This window comes from Paralichthys olivaceus, chromosome 8, assembly GCF_024713975.1.
Source record: "Paralichthys olivaceus isolate ysfri-2021 chromosome 8, ASM2471397v2, whole genome shotgun sequence".
Classification (NCBI taxonomy): domain Eukaryota; kingdom Metazoa; phylum Chordata; class Actinopteri; order Pleuronectiformes; family Paralichthyidae; genus Paralichthys; species Paralichthys olivaceus.
The window spans coordinates 4,979,235-4,999,454 of NC_091100.1; the positions used below are offsets into that span (position 1 = coordinate 4,979,235).

Consider the following 20,220-nt stretch of genomic DNA (forward strand, 5'->3'; position numbering starts at 1 on the left):
AAATCTAAAAAAAAATGTACAAGATATTTTTGAATAACTTTTTTTCTGAAAGTCCTAGCGACTTGTGCATTTCATGATTAATAAAGGGTGGCCTGCCACGCAACCACACCGAATTTCAGCACATTTCGAGCAAGCAGCGCAGAGTTATTCACCCTATGGTGAATTAGGGTTAGGGTTGCAATTAGGGTTAGGGTTAGGGTTGCAATTAGGGTTAGGGTTAGGGTTGTGATTAGGGTTAGGGTTAGGGTTGTGATTAGGGTTAGGGTTAGGGAAGTATACCCATTGGAGATCAAGATATTCTTCAATAACTTTTTTTCTGTAGGTCATAGAGACTTGGAAGTCGGTTCCATCTCCACTAATGTGGCTATGCCCGATCCATTGGTACCACCCCCGAGCTTCTACGACCTTTGGAAGGGGTAGGGTTAGGGTTGTGATTAGTGTTTGATTTTTTCGTTGTGATTAGGGTTAGGGTTAGGGATGAAAACCTATAGGAGTTCAAGATATTCTTCAATAACTTTTTTCTGAAGGTCATAGAGACTTGGAAGTTGGTTCCATCTCCACTAATGTGGCTCTGTCCGATCCATTGGGACCATCCCCGAGCTTCTACGAGCTTCGGAAATGGTAAAACCACCAAATCTAAAAAAAAATGTACAAGATATTTTTGAATAACTTTTTTTCTGAAAGTCCTAGTGACTTGTGCATTTCATGATTAATAAAGGGTGGCCTGCCACGCAACCACACCGAATTTCAGCACATTTCGAGCAAGCAGCGCAGAGTTATTCACCCTATGGTGAATTAGGGTTAGGGTTGCAATTAGGGTTAGGGTTAGGGTTGCAATTAGGGTTAGGGTTGTGATTAGGGTTAGGGTTAGGGTTGTGATTAGGGTTAGGGTTAGGGAAGTATACCCATTGGAGATCAAGATATTCTTCAATAACTTTTTTTCTGTCGGTCATAGAGACTTGGAAGTCGGTTCCATCTCCACTAATGTGGCTATGCCCGATCCATTGGTACCACCCCCGAGCTTCTACGACCTTTGGAAGGGGTAGGGTTAGGGTTGTGATTAGTGTTTGATTTTTTGGTTGTGATTAGGGTTAGGGTTAGGGATGAAAACCTATAGGAGTTCAAGATATTCTTCAATAACTTTTTTTCTGAAGGTCATAGAGACTTGGAAGTTGGTTCCATCTCCACTAATGTGGCTCTGTCCGATCCATTGGGACCATCCCCGAGCTTCTACGAGCTTCGGAAATGTTAAAACCACCAAATCTAAAAAAAAATGTACAAGATATTTTTGAATAACTTTTTTTCTGAAAGTCCTAGCGACTTGTGCATTTCATGATTAATAATGGGTGGCCTGCCACGCAACCACACCGAATTTCAGCACATTTCGAGCAAGCAGCGCAGAGTTATTCACCCTATGGTGAATTAGGGTTAGGGTTGCAATTAGGGTTAGGGTTAGGGTTGCAATTAGGGTTAGGGTTAGGGTTGTGATTAGGGTTAGGGTTAGGGTTGTGATTAGGGTTAGGGTTAGGGAAGTATACCCATTGGAGATCAAGATATTCTTCAATAACTTTTTTTCTGTAGGTCATAGAGACTTGGAAGTCGGTTCCATCTCCACTAATGTGGCTATGCCCGATCCATTGGTACCACCCCCGAGCTTCTACGACCTTTGGAAGGGGTAGGGTTAGGGTTGTGATTAGTGTTTGATTTTTTCGTTGTGATTAGGGTTAGGGTTAGGATTGAAAACCTATAGGAGTTCAAGATATTCTTCAATAACTTTTTTTCTGAAGGTCATAGAGACTTGGAAGTTGGTTCCATCTCCACTAATGTGGCTCTGCCCGATCCATTGGGACCATCCCCGAGCTTCTACGAGCTTCGGAAATGGTAAAACCACCAAATCTAAAAAAAAATGTACAAGATATTTTTGAATAACTTTTTTTCTGAAAGTCCTAGTGACTTGTGCATTTCATGATTAATAAAGGGTGGCCTGCCACGCAACCACACCGAATTTCAGCACATTTCGAGCAAGCAGCGCAGAGTTATTCACCCTATGGTGAATTAGGGTTAGGGTTGCAATTAGGGTTAGGGTTAGGGTTGCAATTAGGGTTAGGGTTAGGGTTGTGATTAGGGTTAGGGTTAGGGTTGTGATTAGGGTTAGGGTTAGGGAAGTATACCCATTGGAGATCAAGATATTCTTCAATAACTTTTTTTCTGTAGGTCATAGAGACTTGGAAGTTGGTTCCATCTCCACTAATGTGGCTATGCCCGATCCATTGGTACCACCCCCGAGCTTCTACGACCTTTGGAAGGGGTAGGGTTAGGGTTGTGATTAGTGTTTGATTTTTTGGTTGTGATTAGGGTTAGGGTTAGGGATGAAAACCTATAGGAGTTCAAGATATTCTTCAATAACTTTTTTTCTGAAGGTCATAGAGACTTGGAAGTTGGTTCCATCTCCACTAATGTGGCTCTGCCCGATCCATTGGGACCATCCCCGAGCTTCTACGAGCTTCGGAAATGGTAAAACCACCAAATCTAAAAAAAAATGTACAAGATATTTTTGAATAACTTTTTTTCTGAAAGTCCTAGTGACTTGTGCATTTCATGATTAATAAAGGGTGGCCTGCCACGCAACCACACCGAATTTCAGCACATTTCGAGCAAGCAGCGCAGAGTTATTCACCCTATGGTGAATTAGGGTTAGGGTTGCAATTAGGGTTAGGGTTAGGGTTGCAATTAGGGTTAGGGTTAGGGTTGTGATTAGGGTTAGGGTTAGGGTTGTGATTAGGGTTAGGGTTAGGGAAGTATACCCATTGGAGATCAAGATATTCTTCAATAACTTTTTTTCTGTAGGTCATAGAGACTTGGAAGTCGGTTCCATCTCCACTAATGTGGCTATGCCCGATCCATTGGTACCACCCCCGAGCTTCTACGACCTTTGGAAGGGGTAGGGTTAGGGTTGTGATTAGTGTTTGATTTTTTGGTTGTGATTAGGGTTAGGGTTAGGGATGAAAACCTATAGGAGTTCAAGATATTCTTCAATAACTTTTTTTCTGAAGGTCATAGAGACTTGGAAGTTGGTTCCATCTCCACTAATGTGGCTCTGCCCGATCCATTGGGACCATCCCCGAGCTTCTACGAGCTTCGGAAATGTTAAAACCACCAAATCTAAAAAAAAATGTACAAGATATTTTTGAATAACTTTTTTTCTGAAAGTCCTAGCGACTTGTGCATTTCATGATTAATAAAGGGTGGCCTGCCACGCAACCACACCGAATTTCAGCACATTTCGAGCAAGCAGCGCAGAGTTATTCACCCTATGGTGAATTAGGGTTAGGGTTGCAATTAGGGTTAGGGTTAGGGTTGCAATTAGGGTTAGGGTTAGGGTTGCAATTAGGGTTAGGGTTAGGGTTGTGATTAGGGTTAGGGTTAGGGAAGTATACCCATTGGAGATCAAGATATTCTTCAATAACTTTTTTTCTGTAGGTCATAGAGACTTGGAAGTCGGTTCCATCTCCACTAATGTGGCTATGCCCGATCCATTGGTACCACCCCCGAGCTTCTACGACCTTTGGAAGGGGTAGGGTTAGGGTTGTGATTAGTGTTTGATTTTTTGGTTGTGATTAGGGTTAGGGTTAGGGATGAAAACCTATAGGAGTTCAAGATATTCTTCAATAACTTTTTTTCTGAAGGTCATAGAGACTTGGAAGTTGGTTCCATCTCCACTAATGTGGCTCTGCCCGATCCATTGGGACCATCCCCGAGCTTCTACGAGCTTTGGAAATGGTAAAACCACCAAATCTAAAAAAAAATGTACAAGATATTTTTGAATAACTTTTTTTCTGAAAGTCCTAGAGACTTGTGCATTTCATGATTAATAAAGGGTGGCCTGCCACGCAACCACACCGAATTTCAGCACATTTCGAGCAAGCAGCGCAGAGTTATTCACCCTATGGTGAATTAGGGTTAGGGTTGCAATTAGGGTTAGGGTTAGGGTTGTGATTAGGGTTAGGGTTAGGGTTGTGATTAGGGTTAGGGTTAGGGAAGTATACCCATTGGAGATCAAGATATTCTTCAATAACTTTTTTTCTGTAGGTCATAGAGACTTGGAAGTCGGTTCCATCTCCACTAATGTGGCTATGCCCGATCCATTGGTACCACCCCCGAGCTTCTACGACCTTTGGAAGGGGTAGGGTTAGGGTTGTGATTAGTGTTTGATTTTTTGGTTGTGATTAGGGTTAGGGTTAGGGATGAAAACCTATAGGAGTTCAAGATATTCTTCAATAACTTTTTTTCTGAAGGTCATAGAGACTTGGAAGTTGGTTCCATCTCCACTAATGTGGCTCTGCCCGATCCATTGGGACCATCCCCGAGCTTCTACGAGCTTCGGAAATGGTAAAACCACCAAATCTAAAAAAAAATGTACAAGATATTTTTGAATAACTTTTTTTCTGAAAGTCCTAGTGACTTGTGCATTTCATGATTAATAAAGGGTGGCCTGCCACGCAACCACACCAAATTTCAGCACATTTCGAGCAAGCAGCGCAGAGTTATTCACCCTATGGTGAATTAGGGTTAGGGTTGCAATTAGGGTTAGGGTTAGGGTTGCAATTAGGGTTAGGGTTAGGGTTGTGATTAGGGTTAGGGTTAGGGTTGTGATTAGGGTTAGGGTTAGGGAAGTATACCCATTGGAGATCAAGATATTCTTCAATAACTTTTTTTCTGTAGGTCATAGAGACTTGGAAGTCGGTTCCATCTCCACTAATGTGGCTATGCCCGATCCATTGGTACCACCCCCGAGCTTCTACGACCTTTGGAAGGGGTAGGGTTAGGGTTGTGATTAGTGTTTGATTTTTTGGTTGTGATTAGGGTTAGGGTTAGGGCTGAAAACCTATAGGAGTTCAAGATATTCTTCAATAACTTTTTTTCTGAAGGTCATAGAGACTTGGAAGTTGGTTCCATCTCCACTAATGTGGCTCTGCCCGATCCATTGGGACCATCCCCGAGCTTCTACGAGCTTTGGAAATGGTAAAACCACCAAATCTAAAAAAAAATGTACAAGATATTTTTGAATAACTTTTTTTCTGAAAGTCCTAGAGACTTGTGCATTTCATGATTAATAAAGGGTGGGCTGCCACGCAACCACACCGAATTTCAGCACATTTCGAGCAAGCAGCGCGGAGTTATTCACCCTATGGTGAATTAGGGTTAGGGTTGCAATTAGGGTTAGGGTTAGGGTTGTGATTAGGGTTAGGGTTGTGATTAGGGTTAGGGTTAGGGATGAAAACCTATAGGAGTTCAAGATATTCTTCAATAACTTTTTTTCTGAAGGTCATAGAGACTTGGAAGTTGGTTCCATCTCCACTAATGTGGCTCTGCCCGATCCATTGGGACCATCCCCGAGATTCTACGAGCTTTGGAAATGGTAAAACCACCAAATCTAAAAAAAAATTTACAAGATATTTTTGAATAACTTTTTTTCTGAAAGTCCTAGAGACTTGTGCATCTCATGATTAATAAAGGGTGGGCTGCCACGCAACCACACCGAATTTCAGCACATTTCGAGCAAGCAGCGCGGAGTTATTCACCCTATGGTGAATTAGGGTTAGGGTTGCAATTAGGGTTAGGGTTGTGATTAGGGTTAGGGTTGTGATTAGGGTTAGGGTTAGGGTTGTGATTAGGGTTAGGGTTAGGGAAGTATACCCATTGGAGATCAAGATATTCTTCAATAACTTTTTTTCTGTAGGTCATAGAGACTTGGAAGTCGGTTCCACCTCCACTAATGTGGCTATGCCCGATCCATTGGTACCACCCCCGAGCTTCTACGACCTTTGGAAGGGGTAGGGTTAGGGTTGTGATTAGTGTTTGATTTTTTGGTTGTGATTAGGGTTAGGGTTAGGGATGAAAACCTATAGGAGTTCAAGATATTCTTCAATAACCTTTTTTCTGAAGGTCATAGAGACTTGGAAGTTGGTTCCATCTCCACTAATGTGGCTCTGCCCGATCCATTGGGACCATCCCCGAGCTTCTACGAGCTTCGGAAATGGTAAAACCACCAAATCTAAAAAAAAATGTACAAGATATTTTTGAATAACTTTTTTTCTGAAAGTCCTAGAGACTTGTGCATTTCATGATTAATAAAGGGTGGCCTGCTACACAACCACACCGAATTTCAGCACATTTCAAGCAAGCAGCACGGAGTTATTCACCCTATGGTGAATTAGGGTTAGGGTTGCAATTAGGGTTAGGGTTAGGGTTGCAATTAGGGTTAGGGTTAGGGTTGTGATTAGGGTTAGGGTTAGGGTTGTGATTAGGTTGTGATGAGCAGCAGATATTTTTAAAAACAGAGATAAACTTTTTGAAAACACATGAAGATGATAATTTGATCAATTATCTTATGTCTGTATATTATCCATAAAGCCTCTGATTGTTTCGCAGAGCATTCAAACTAATGTGTTCACCTTCAACCAGATGTCACTTGAAAGAGTCAAACAAACTACTGAAAACACAGTTTGGTGGAAGCACAGCATTCTTGGCAAAGGTAGAAAGAAAAGCTTTAACACTGCTCAGCAGGGTACAACGTGTTTATTGTATTTTTAAAGCTTGACTCTGCTCAGACTGAGTCACACTGGAGCTGGTTGTGGATGTTGTTGGATGTTTCACAGAACAGTCTGAGCAGAGAATCGAACATCGGAAATACAATAAAGATGTTTTTTCTGTTGTCGGAGCCTCCTTCTTTTTGTTAGGTTTGTCTGTGAAGTTACTTTCAGTCAAGCATTGGTTTCCGGGTTGTATGTTTGAACAAAACTGTACGAGTACGACTTTCTCCGGCCAGGACGACAGTGAAAAGTCAGCAGAATGTCTGAATGAGCCGATGTGAAAACACTCACTTGATTACATGTAAACATGCAACTGATTTAAAAATGAGATAAATAAAGAGAAAACAAATCTCATACATGTAGAAGACATAACGAAGATGGACAATTCTGCAGATATCGTCCAGAGTTTATGTCTGAAAAGGATGTGTAATGGGATCAGAGGACGGATACAGGAATTTAGACATTTTAACAGATTTCCCAGAGAATCAATCGTTTATGGATCTAGATTAAATATCAGGATTATTTACAGGAGGAATGTAAATGAATATGTAGAATTCAGTGCAGCTTGATTGAACTTAAATGCCATTCTTGTTGGAATTTGGATATTCTGCAAAAACACACTCTCTCGTAGTGTGGTTCGATTCCCTGCTGTTTGTGATTGTGTGAGAAGGTGACAGTGAAGCATGGATCAAAGTACGTCTGTAAACTGATACTCCAGGTATTTTCCCTTACATATCAGAAAACTATATTTCTACACCATGTATCCACAACCAAGGCGTCATCACCCTCTCAGTGAAAGCAAGGTCAGAGTCCCTCTCAGTCTTTCTGCACATGACAGTTTGTACTCAATAAATCTTTGAGTGTGACATGACTGGAAAGTGAATCGGTCATGATGCTGAGTGCTGGAATATTCCAAGCGGCTGTTCTGTCTGTGTGTGTGTGTGTGACTGCAGTCGGGAAGGGCGATGAATGATGCAAAATGGAAAAGAGGCCGACAGACTCTTAACAGTTCCTTCTGTGCATATCACGTTCGTTACTACAAGTGTATTCACTACAAAAGCAGGTCAAGTGCAAACCATAGCTTAGGCTGCATTGCTCCTCGCTCTCTGCCGCCCTGCTCTCCTGCTGCGTCGTCTGAACCTTCAGCCGACATCGCTTACCTCACTACTGAAAGGGGTCAGGCAGAAATCGGCTGTCTCTGCATATTAACTGATCCATTTGGTCTCCTCCGCCCACTGAGCATCCTCGCTGCACCCCCACGCTCTCCATCATCAACAGTTTGTTTACCCAAGCTTAACCCTCGGTCAGCAAAATGGACATCCTGTGCATATGTGTGCATCTGTTTGCTTGTGTGGAGCTGGCAGCAGTTCCTCGTCTTTCTCTGGTGGCCTAACCGGGTAGTTTGTGTCATGCTATGTGGGAGGAAGTATCGCCATCAATTATAGATTGTGCTGACTGGCTGGAGAGGCCTCTGCATGTGTGCACACACCCACAGACACTCGCGTACGCCACTGTGCATTTGTGACGTTTGTATAAAGAGCAGAGATGAAACTGGAGCTTTACAGGGGTTCGATTCCAACAGAAGAAAAACATCTTTCAAAACCTCACTGATATCTCCTGCAAATAGAGTCATATAAAACAAAATAGGCCAAGAACATAATCTTATTTAATAGTTAAGCATCTTGTGCAGTTTAATACACTTTTTTCAAAAACTGAATTTTCCATTCTGAGAATTTTCTCAAAAAGAGGCGACACACCAGCACCTCTCTGCCCCGCTATTCATCCGTAAACAATGAGAAGGGCCCAGCAGCCAAGTGATGCTCGTGAGGAAAGCCAGACCTTTCGCTCTTTCCCACTCCTTCTCCTTCACCCCTGTGTCATCACATCCTGTTTTGTTGCCCCTGCACCTCAGAGAAAGCCTCTCAAACAGAAGAGAGAGCCACTATTCCAGCAAATTCCCCAGACAGAGACACTTTTCATCTCCCTCTCCTCCCAGCCTCCTCTTTTTCTCACAGAATCGTTGCCTCTTTCTCTCTCCTCGCCGCCTCATCCCGCCCTCTGCCTCCATCACCACCTTCATCTCCCGACCCTCCCCCCAAACATCTTTCCTCGCCAGTCTCTTACACCCACTTTTTCCTCCTCCTCCTCCTCCTCCACCCTCTCAGCTCTTTCGTGCCCCTGCATCCCCATGAACGTCCTGTTCTATCAGAAATCAGCTGTTTTTTGTTTTGTTTTTCTCCAGGAAGTGTTTTATTTAGAGCAGATTAATTAATTAGATACAGTATCAGAGCCATGGCCATTCTTAGCCCAGGCCTATTAAGAACCCCGAGGCTAATGGTGTGGCAGAATCTGTGTGTGTGTGTGTGTGTGTGTGTGTAGCAACAAGCTGTGTGTATTTTTCAGGTCTGCAGGTGCTTGTTGTGTACCCACACCCATGTGTCCTCTAAATGGACTTATCAACAGGGAAATGTGTTTGTGTGGAGGAGTGCATGTATGCCATACTGTTATATAAATACAACTTCCTCTCACTCTCGTAGCTGTGTTTGTGGTTTGAGTCTCACCACGTAAGCCAGTGTGTTTTATCAGCGATTCTTTCCTAACACCCTCCTCCTGTCTCTCTCTCTCTGCCCCCAGGGACGAGTTCTCACACCGACCAGTCAGCGATGAGGAAGAAAGAGAAGAGGAGCCCGTCCAATCAGAGATGCAGATGGCCACAGACGACATGAGCACCACCCAGTCTGGCACCGGGACGTCGTCCACTTGCCAGTTTATACATAACAAATCAAATGTGACCCCATAATTAAAGAATTGATAGAGTTTAACCAGGCACAGATTCTGCCAATGAAGTGAGACACCCCAGTCCTGTATTCGTCTTCGGTAAACCCTCAGCTTCTATCAGAAAATTGGAGAATTCAGGAGAACATTTACGATGCTGTGACCGACCCAAAAAAATCGTTATTCTCTGAGATCTTACAATATAACTGAGCCCTCGTTCTCGTTCAAATGGCGGCCGCCTGCATGGATAAATGTTAGATGGCGAGCATCTCCTCACGGATATCTCCAATGGATATTGCGACGAAATCCCAAATGGCCCAGAGGATAGGACGGCAGAGACATCATGGGCCTGGAGGATCCTCGTCGGTGGTCCTGTCCAGAGCCAGCTCCTTCCTCTGTTGGCTCACCCTGCTGTCGATAATGCGGTTGCCGATGGTTACAGCCGACTGTTGGCTCATCGAGGGGGAGAAGGGCTTTGTGTGGCTGGCTATCTGCAGCATGAACCAGCCGCCTTACGAGGCCATTCCGTCCCACATTAACAGGTAAGAGAATTTACAATGTCAGCATTGTTTCAACACAATATTTCTCCTCTTTGCTGAAGATCTTCAGCCTTCACATGTCTCTCTACAGCACCATCGTGGATCTGAGGCTGAATGAGAACAAGATAAGGTCTGTCCATTATTCGTCTCTCAGTCGCTTTGGCAACCTCACCTATCTGAACCTCACCAAGAACGACATCAGCTACGTGGAGGACGGAGCGTTCTCAGCACAGTTCAACCTGCAGGTGAGCGATTACATCACATGCATTTTTACACTTGAGACGCCAGACCTGGTCTTACAGCTTGTCTTCAAAGACCATTTCTGATGTCTCCCTACCGCCCCCTGCAGCCGGCCCCAGGAGCCTAGTTTTCCCAACACTCTATCAGTCAACCAGAAAAACAATCAGCATGAAACAGAATGAAAATCCCTGAAAGTATAGAAAGATATAATTAGCTTGATCGTTTTTTTAAGCATCTGCAACATTAAACTGCTGATTACACCTTGTTGCATCAGCAGGCTAATAATCCAATTGCATAATATATAATTAATGTTGTGCGTTAAATCTCAGTATAAATCGTCATAAAGATAAGCACCAAACACCAGGCAAGAATTTTAATTATTTACTGATTTTAAATATATAATAAGTTTAATTTTGAATCATTATTATTTAGGTAAAGTTAATAAAAATGCTGCTTGTGTTAACATTTATAAAATCTGTACCTGACACAAGGAGGAGTTTTATGAGATAATCAGCATTAGTGGAGTAAAGCATCGACACAGACAGATGAACACAGACACACCTGCTCATTTGGGATTCCACAAACATTCAGGCAAAAGTGCTTCACCAAATTTAAGCAACCCCCCCCAGCTGCTGGAGCCGTGCCAGGAGGTAAAACACAAACAAACAAAAAAAGATCGGAGTGAATTCGGAACAGCACAGAGGCTTACATCACCATGTGAAACACGAATTGTACTCAACCGTCGTCTGTTTGTTCTGTATGTTTCCAGCTTGTAGTGAGCGGTGCCTGGCGTCGGCCGGCTCTGCGGAGATTAGAATAATCCCACTTGTCTTGGTCTCCCCAGGTTCTCCAGATGGGTTTTAACAAGCTGAGGAACTTGACAGAGGGGATGCTTCGAGGCCTCGGCAAGCTGCAGTATCTCTACCTGCAAGCCAACCTCATCGAGACTGTTACACCCAACACCTTCTGGGAGTGTCCCAACATAGAGAACATAGATCTCTCCATGAACAGGTATTGTTCATGTGCATCTGGTGAGAGAGAGAGAGGTGCTGCTGGAATGAATAGTTGGTACCTCCAACAAGGCCCATTAGTCCTCCTACCGCATTTAATTTCACTAAATTCATGTAAAATGTTATATCTCACAGTGTTGAAAAAAACAACATGGATCCACATCTGCGCCAAATGTTAAAATATTACTCCCTGACCCATACGACATATTTCTGGCTGATGGTAATCCCTCCTGTAGTTTTTCATATTCTTGCTTACAAACAAACCAAACATGTCCTCAGTGGAGGTAAAAATGCAGCTCGAAGCTCTGGGAATGAAGTTTATCTGACAACCAAACGTTTCAATCATTGATCGATTATAGTCACCGCAGAAATGATTGTGACCCTGCAGTTGCAGATATTTGCTGTTTAGCTCTGACGTGATGTTGAGAGGAATCCAGTGCCCGTAATGGCTACTTACAACCAGTCTTTCTGGGTTCGCTGGTTAACTATGCACACTGAGCTGTTAGAAAGCAATATGAAACTTTCCGAAAACATTTTAAATGACTTCATGTCATCAAAACAAAATCAGAGATCAAGTCCTTTTGGTTATATTCACTGACTGATGGGCAGATTACATGCAGTGCAGAGGATGTGGAGATACTAACTCTCTTCTCAGTACATCATGATGCAATGCTGCTACACAGCACTGTTTCAATTTAAGTTGACACCTGCACTTTTTCTCAGTGGGAATAACGGTCTTGTTCTTAGTATTGGTGCCGTAATTGGTATTGATCGTTCACCTAAATGTTGAGGTAACAGCCAGAATGGAACAAGTTTAACTGTTGTTTGGGGATTGTTAAAAAGTATTCTGGGAGACGTTTCACACCTTAAAAGTCTGAGAAGACAGAGGAGCGCTGTAACTTTACACACCTAATTCTATTTCAAGGTCTCGGAGAGTGCTGCTATATATGTGACAAAGGTTGTTTAGGCCTTTTGTGGCTGCAGCTGTCTGGAGTCTGAAAAATCACCTCGAGTGATGTCATTTGACTGTTTTTAAATTACTTTTTAAAGTCTGAGGACATGTGGTCTCCTCTTCATCTCTGCTCGAGGCTACGTTAGCTGCTGCTAGCACAACACACCTGTGTCTCTGCATGAACCATCGATTGGCATTAAATAATAATTAAAGGTCCGGTGTGTAAGATTTAGGTGAAAGGGAACTATTGGCAGAAATTTAATGTAGAATAACCCTCATGATGTTTTCAGTAGTTCATTTCATCTAAATTGTACGAATTGTAGTTTTCTTTACCCCAGAAAAGACCCTTTATATTTAAATACTTTATATTTACATTGAGTGGACCCTCTCTACGGAGGCCGCCGTGTTTTTTACATTAGTCCAGACTGGACAAACGAAACACCTTTTGAGTTTTTATGATAATTAAAGTCTACCACAGGTTCTTTTTCATGTTTGGAAGGAGAGGGTGAGGTGAGGGGTGTTCAGCTGCAACATGCAACTTCAACACTAGATATCACAAAATTCTACACACTGTACCTTTAATATTAACTTTTTTAAACATACGTCAGTGTGAAAACTTCCTAAAATGACCTTTGAAATCCTTGAGAAAAAAAACATTGTACTTTTTATTTTGCTCTATTTACCATCTACTGACATGGAGGAGGCAGGTTGTATGACCTATACTGCAGCCACACTGCATTGTGGGTAACACAATTCAAGTTTATTCAAAGAGACAGTTTTTTCTGTATCAATTTTGACACTTGAAAAAATAGACAAAAACTGCAAAGCTAAAACGGAGGAGAACTATTTAAATGTGATCAGAAGGTGAATTTCCCTCTTGTGTCCTCCTCAGGATTCAGGTGTTGGACGGCAGCTTGTTCTCTACACTCTCTAAGCTGACGACCTGTGAACTTTACACCAACCCCTTCAACTGCTCTTGTGAGCTGCTGGGATTCCTGCACTGGCTCTCCGCCTTCCCCAACAGGACCAGTGAGCGGATGGTGTGCGACTCCCCGGTGGGCATCTCCGGCTTCAACCTCCTGAGTCAGAACCCCCGCATGCCCACCCAACGCACCGCTCTGCACATGCTCAGTACCGTGTGCACGGACGACGGAAGTAGCGTGACACCTTTCTATCCCATCAGCGCGTTCGATTCCACGACCCCGCCCCCGGATTCTAACTCTCCCTGCGGTTTGGACGATTGCTCTTCGGGGACGCCCCCTGATGAGGTCATCAGCTTGACGTACCCCATTTTTTCTGACACCAATCCGCTCATGGTGCTGAAGCAGGTGCTACATTCAAGTGCTGTGATCACCGTTCAGATCCCCCATCCGTACAGGAAAATGTACATCCTGGTGCTTTATAACAACAGCTTCTTCACAGACATCCAGACCCTGAAAAATCAAAGAGAAGATATCGAGCTGAAGAACTTAAAACCTAACACCGACTACACATACTGTGTGGCCTCCATACGGAACTCTCTGCGCTTCAACCACACCTGTCTCACCATCTCCACGGGCCGCAGGGCGGGTCCTGAGAGGATAGCCAATCAGTCCTCAGCCACTCACTACATTATGACTATTTTGGGCTGCTTGTTTGGGATGCTCCTCTTTCTTGGCGTCCTTGTCCACTGCCTGAGGAAGAGGAGAATCATGGAGGAGAAGGAGAGAAAGATGAGCAGGATCCAGAGGACGCTGATAGAGCTCAAGTATGGAGGAGAAGCGGATATAGAGGGAGGGAATGGAGGATCTGTTTCCCAGAAGATCGCTGCCGGGGACAGCCTGTCCAGAATGCCCTACCTGCCTCAAGGTGGTGAAATAGATCCCTACAAGCTGCAGGAGGTGATAGAAACACCGGCACACAAGCCTGCGAAACTCAACTACATGGAGGTCAGAGGTTCCGGCATCGAGAGGGAGCGAGAACGAGAGAGAGAGAGGGAGATGTCGCCGCAAGCAAATCCCCAGGGCTCTGTCGCAGAGATCTCAACTATCGCTAAAGAAGTTGATAAAGTCAACCAGATCATCAACAACTGTATAGATGCTCTCAAATCCGAGTCGACCTCCTTTCAACAGGGGATGAAATCTCCCTCTTCTGCAGGTGGAGGAGCTGTTTCAACTGCAGAGCCGAAGCTGGTGCTTCTCTCTGAGCAAGGGGAGAGAGGAGAAAGAGGTGGTGAGTTCCTCTCCCCCGTGTATAAAGGTGGGAGAGGAGGAAGGGAAGAGAGGGGGAGAAGCTACCATCATTCCTTGCAGCGACACCACAGCATGGAGGCTCCTCCGACCTCCAAGAGGCCCAGCACCTCCTCGTCCCCTGGCTCCGCCCGCAGCCCTCGCTCCTTCCGCTCAGAGGGAGGTTACCACTCATCAGAGACCCGCTACATTGAGAGGACCTCACCAGGGGAGAGAGGGGAGAGAGGGGAGAGAGGAGAAAGGGGAGGTGGGGGAGGAGATGCCATCCGCACAGTGAACCCAGCAGCAGCCATCCTTCGAGCAGAAGCCCAGAGAATCCGCCAGTACAACGAACACCGCCACTCCTACCCAGGCTCCCAGCAGCACCTGCAGGAGCTGCAGCACCACCCTCAGATGTTGCAGGAGCTCCACCATCACCCTGGGGGCCGCAAGCCCTCTGTGTTAGACCCCCTCACCCTCAGCAGGCAGGCCAAGCAGCGTGAGCTTGTCTACTCCCAGCTCTCGCCTCACTACCCGCTCTCCCCCCAGTACCACAACCTTAGCTACTGCTCCAGCCCAGAGGAAGATGAGGAGGAGGAAGGGCTCCTGTGCACCCCGACCCTGGGCTTGTGGGAGAGGTTCAAACTGCACCGTAAGAGGCACCGGCAGGCATCCATGGAGGACGAGGGATACGTGGCAGCAGGACATGCGCTGAGGCGGAAGGTTCAGTTTGCCAAGGATGAGGATCTTCATGACATACTGGACTACTGGAAGGGCGTGTCCGCCCAGCAGAAGGCCTGATCCCACCCCTGGAGACCCCATACACTTGGAAGATGGAGACATAACACTGCACCCATAAGATGATGATGCAGATACACAGATTATACAGCAAAGACCTGTAAATACACACAAACACACACAACTTACAGGACCAACAGAATTAAACTGCACACACAACACTGACTCACACTTTACACAAACTAAGCCTTTTCGTCTGAGAACATGAAGGACCAAACTTAAATATTATATTGAACAAGAAAAATCATAACCTATGAGAGAGACTGAGTTACTTTTTGTAATGTAATGAAAATTATAGCTCAGACTGATGTAGCTATTTGTACTAAGTTTTGATTGAAGCGAAAAAAAAAAAGAATCAATTAAGAACAGAAAGCTTAAATGTTGCCAGGCAACCCGTCCTGAACAGCTACGCTTCTGATCTGCCTTGAAAGCGACGTCCATCAATCCCGACCGCGGCAGATTGACCTCAACCATTCTCACTACGTCCGCTTATTGCTCACGATTTTTGCGTTGCCGGGGAGCTTGTTTTGCATCGCGTCCTGCGATACAACAGCGGATGCAGACATTTTGAAAGGTTTGTCCTTGATTCGCGAGATTTTAAACTTTAAAATAAGAAACGCTGGATGGGTCGCCGGGCAACAGAAACACTAAACTGTGCTGAGAATGAGTAGGTAGCTCTCACCAGAGTGAGCATAATGTGCCAAATCAACCAAGGGGAGAGTCGAGCCCTACTGTGTACCAACGTCTCCTCACCACTGTTTTTATATATTGAATTTAAAAAACCTAGAACGATATGTTGTTATTACTATTAATTATTCTTATTATCATTACTGGTCTTCTTATTATTCCTATGATCCTCGTCATTAATATTCTCTTGTTTGAATATGGCATGGCTCCGTCATGTGACTGTGTTTTGACTGTTTGGAACATCTCAGAGACAGAGACAGTTTGATGGACGAGACCCTTTTCTTCTTTTCTACCAAGAGGAATGCGCTCGCTGCCGAGCCAACAACAAACCAGTCTTTTCTCTTGGCGAACCCCCCGCGACACCTGCTCCTCATCCTCAAAAAGAGGGAACGCTGTGCAGATGAGAGAGAGAAGTTCTATATTTGCAACAGAGGTGACTGTTTTGTTTGTACAACGTGGTTTTGAAATCTTTCAGACTTTTCAGGAACCAGAATCTCAAGTTAGTTACCTACCTGCTCACTTACAACGGTACGTTTTTGATTTTGAAAACCGAACTACAAATTCTAATCTCAAAATGAATGTCTTCAATTCCCGCCGGGGAACATATCTGCACTGTTCAAAATCAAAAAACGACTCTTAGGAAAAGACCTAAAACTCTCAGCTTCCTTCCCGATACACTGTAGCTCCACTGTGTTTTATCAACGGTTCATTTCTTTCTTTGTCTCCCAGGTTCTTTGCTTTTTGTTTGCTGGATTCCTCAGGATCCACTGTGGTGCCAACGTGATAACTCACAAAGAAGTACTTTGAAATTATTTCAAATACTACTATTTACACACCTCTTCTCCTTCACATCGATACACACGAGTTTGCCAAACAGAACGAGAATTTGCACAAAAACGATTCATTGGCTCCATCACCGCTCCCCTTCTATCCTCCAATCATTTCTAAGACCAAAGTACTGTGGTAGTAAATTGACCCTCGTAGCCCCCGACCCGGCCCCAGCTATTTATCAACGGTCACCCGTACAGTCGCTACTTTAGCACATGTATACACAAACATCCAAGTGTACTCGCACACACACACACAACCACACACAGATGAATGTATTCTCTGAGAAATTAATACTGTTCAGCAGCTGGTTTTTCTTGTTCCTGATGTATGGGCTGTTTTCAAAGTGTCTTCATCGGTCTGGCAGAAAACCTTCATCAGATGGCCACTTGTGTGTCAGAGCCGGGGATGAATACGGAATATTTGGATTTCCTCACACCGGTTTGTTTCACCAATTGAACCAAATGTTGAAGCCCAAAAAAAAATTGCCACTGCATTCAGTTACTGAAGCGATAGAAACGGGGTTCTGCCTTATCCAAGGTCTGCAGCTGATAGAAGAAATGTGATAGTGATGTGATTAGTATCGCCAGTGTGGTGAAAACAAGAGACTACGTGTATATCTGCAATATCTGCAGGATCTAAATACTGGAGGCTGAAAATGTGACAGCAAAAATACTGTTTGTACTTTACAGAACTGTGCTACAGCAACTTCTCTACGAAGACCATAAACGAAGGATGGAGTCAAGAACATTTCAATTCAGCCGATTTTGAATTTTCCAAGCTTGCGATGTTTCAAACGCTCGACAGACTGAACTGCAACCTCCTCGCTTCCTGAATTGAAACAGAATTGACTCCAGCCTTGAAACGACACTGACAGCTACACACACAACAGACAGAGCTGGCAAACAATGACAAGTTTATTGGTGAATGGAAACACTGTATAAAATAATTTTTCTCTGCTATAACGAGTCGAGAATGCTCAAGTTATTTAGCCCCGGTTAAAGCCACGATCGTGGGTCGGTGGAATCACCACAGCTGTTTGCGGCTGTGCAAAAGCACATTCGGTTGTGTGGTTAAACATTATTTTCTCCTCCTCTCACAGCAGCAGCTACGACGTGGTTCCTCTGCTTCTGCAGCAAAACAACTCAGATCCTGAAGGACGCTCATGAGCTGGGGTTGTTTTCACGTCAGAGATTGTCACCTCCCAGATTGTGGCTTTAACCAAACAACAGCCTTAAAACGTTCGATTTTCTTTTAATCTTTTTAACTTCAGCATTGCTTTGAAAATCGAAAACGTTTCATCGTTTCTTAACTTATACTTTCCTGACTGCAATTTTCTAATTGCTTGATTCTTAAGCCTCACTTGAGCATTCTTTGAGTAACAGTAATATCAATGTAGCGATGTATTAAACTGTTTTTTTTTTTTTTTTCCCCCCTCCTCTGTTCTGTTTATGAACAATAATGGCCTGAATTTATCGCGCGTCAGAGAGTAGCAGCGCTCGTCCAGAATCAGGCGACAACGAGGCCGCCGGTCGAGGCGCTCAGTCGACCGTGACCCGAACCAGCGCTGCTGCTCTCTGAAGCGTGATGAGGAGAAACTGTGTTTTTGAAACAACAATGCCTCGAAAGTGGAAATAAATAGAGGTCCTTCTTACAACAGACAGAAACGACAATGGAGCATGCTGCAAGGAAATCCTCGATGGAAGTTTGTGTTATGTTCTGCTGGTGAATGACTCAGGAGTGAAGGAGCAAGAGGGCGAGGGAGTGAGGGAGAACGCTCTGCCATAGGATCTCTCAGAGGCTTTTCTTTATTTTCCTGTCAAAAAATTTAAATGAGCACAATAAAATAGCCTTTCTTTCACTGGCTCCTTTCCTGGAGAGATCACATGTGCGCCAGACGCTTTAAACACACTCAGGACTTTCATTTCACATCCCCAAGATGGCTGATTACTTTTGCTTGAGTAAGTCGTGGATGTATTGTGGGAACTGCTCTCAAAGATGGCACCCTATCACTCCAATGGAAATTGCTCGCCTGGCGCATGAGACAAATGTCCAGGTTTGCTTCCAGGTTTTCTGGGCCCGCCGCACATCGGCAGTATTAGAGCTTACTCTCATTTCCAGGCTTTACAAGAGTTTAAAAAATATAAACCCTACATGGTTTAACACTATTACCCAGGTGGCAGAACTGTAAAACCAATTTATCAAGAAACATTTGCAAAAAAACGTCCAGTGGTCTGTCTTTGAGGGTGTTTCCACGCCTGTGCTTTTTCATCTGGTTAAATCAACTCTGGTTTGTTTCCCTTTTGATGCGATTTGAAGGGTGTGGACCGTAGACTGTAAATAAAGACGGACAATGTGTCTCCACTTCCTCCCACTATCCTAAAATGAAGCTTAACTATCCCAGAGGCAAACGTTATCATCTTGTGCACTTGGAGGCGGCGAAGTAGCGTTCAGGGGATGGGGCCACAGTGGCGAGGATACAACACGCTAACGTCTCAGCTGTTAATCGTGACGTTTCATCCTGTTTTCATATCATCGAATAACTAAAGAACAGAAACCAACTTTGAGAGAAAAAAATTATTCTGCGTGTACTTTGACTTTTTAGTTTGGTCCATGTCCAATCCACTAACATGGAGGAGGCAGGAGTTATAACCTATACTGCAGCCGGCAACCAGGTGGCGATCTTGACACTTTACTTGTGAGGAGCTGTCGTGAGGTCCATCTTTATATACAGTCCATGATCATCTGTGATGTTGAGGCAGAAATAGTGTTTAAGTGAAACACATGTTTGAGGATTGATCAGATGCTGACGGGACATAAAAGTTTGTACTTGAACACTTTCCTACAATCTGATGCTGCACAGTTCAGAGTGTAAAACTACAAGTAACTTGAAGCTAATTTGTACTTTCATAACATCACACAACAACATGAAGAGATGACTATAATTAATAATTCAAATTGGTTAATCCGTGACCGGCTGATATTTGTGAACTGTTTTTGGCTCGTAGTTAAATATAATCCTGTTAAATAAATTACATAACTCCTGTAAAAAAAAAAAAATTTGGCTGCTCGGTGCAAACAAAAATCATAGTGAATGTAAATGAGGGCCACATAAGCTCCAGGAAAACTTGGATGAACATGGATACTGACAAACTGGAGACACCCGCCGTCAAAATACTGCTTCAAGAAAGACTTGAGACCCGGGGGGGGGGGGGGGGGGGGATATAGCACCATGTTGAATTGGCAGTCTGAATGAAAGGACCTATTTGGAGCGTGTCCTTGGTGAAATTAATTAGGATGCTTACTCTGCTGAGTTTTAATTAACAGCAGCGAATGTATGGACCAAGTGAACCATCTAACGAGGAGTGTCTGGAGAGCAGGTATCTACGCACAGAGCGGGTCAGCACTCATTTTGGAACTTGGCGTTTAACGTGCCAAGAAAAAGCAACATTTAGAAAAGCAGACGGATTTGAGATCATTATTCCCCATCCCCATTTTTTTTTTTTTTTTACCCAGGGGAAGTTTACAGTGTTTGTCGATTCAACACTTGTGATTTAACCTACTTCTCTGACAACAAACAAAAGCTTTGAC

At 44.0% G+C, this 20,220-nt stretch overlaps 1 protein-coding gene across 1 annotated transcript in view; it reads left to right on the forward strand.

The window, feature by feature from the left end:
• LOC109639572 (protein ELFN1-like) overlaps nt 1-18,998 on the forward strand; it is a 136,741-nt gene extending 117,743 nt beyond the window's left edge. Inside the window, exons 3-6 of the mRNA XM_020103093.2 lie at nt 9,228-9,910; nt 9,999-10,152; nt 10,992-11,158; nt 13,002-18,998. Coding sequence (XP_019958652.2) covers nt 9,627-9,910; nt 9,999-10,152; nt 10,992-11,158; nt 13,002-15,117 — 2,721 coding nt within the window. The 5' untranslated portion in view covers nt 9,228-9,626 and the 3' untranslated portion in view covers nt 15,118-18,998. The remainder of the gene's footprint in view (nt 1-9,227; nt 9,911-9,998; nt 10,153-10,991; nt 11,159-13,001) is intronic.
• Nucleotides 18,999-20,220: the final 1,222 nt, after the last annotated feature.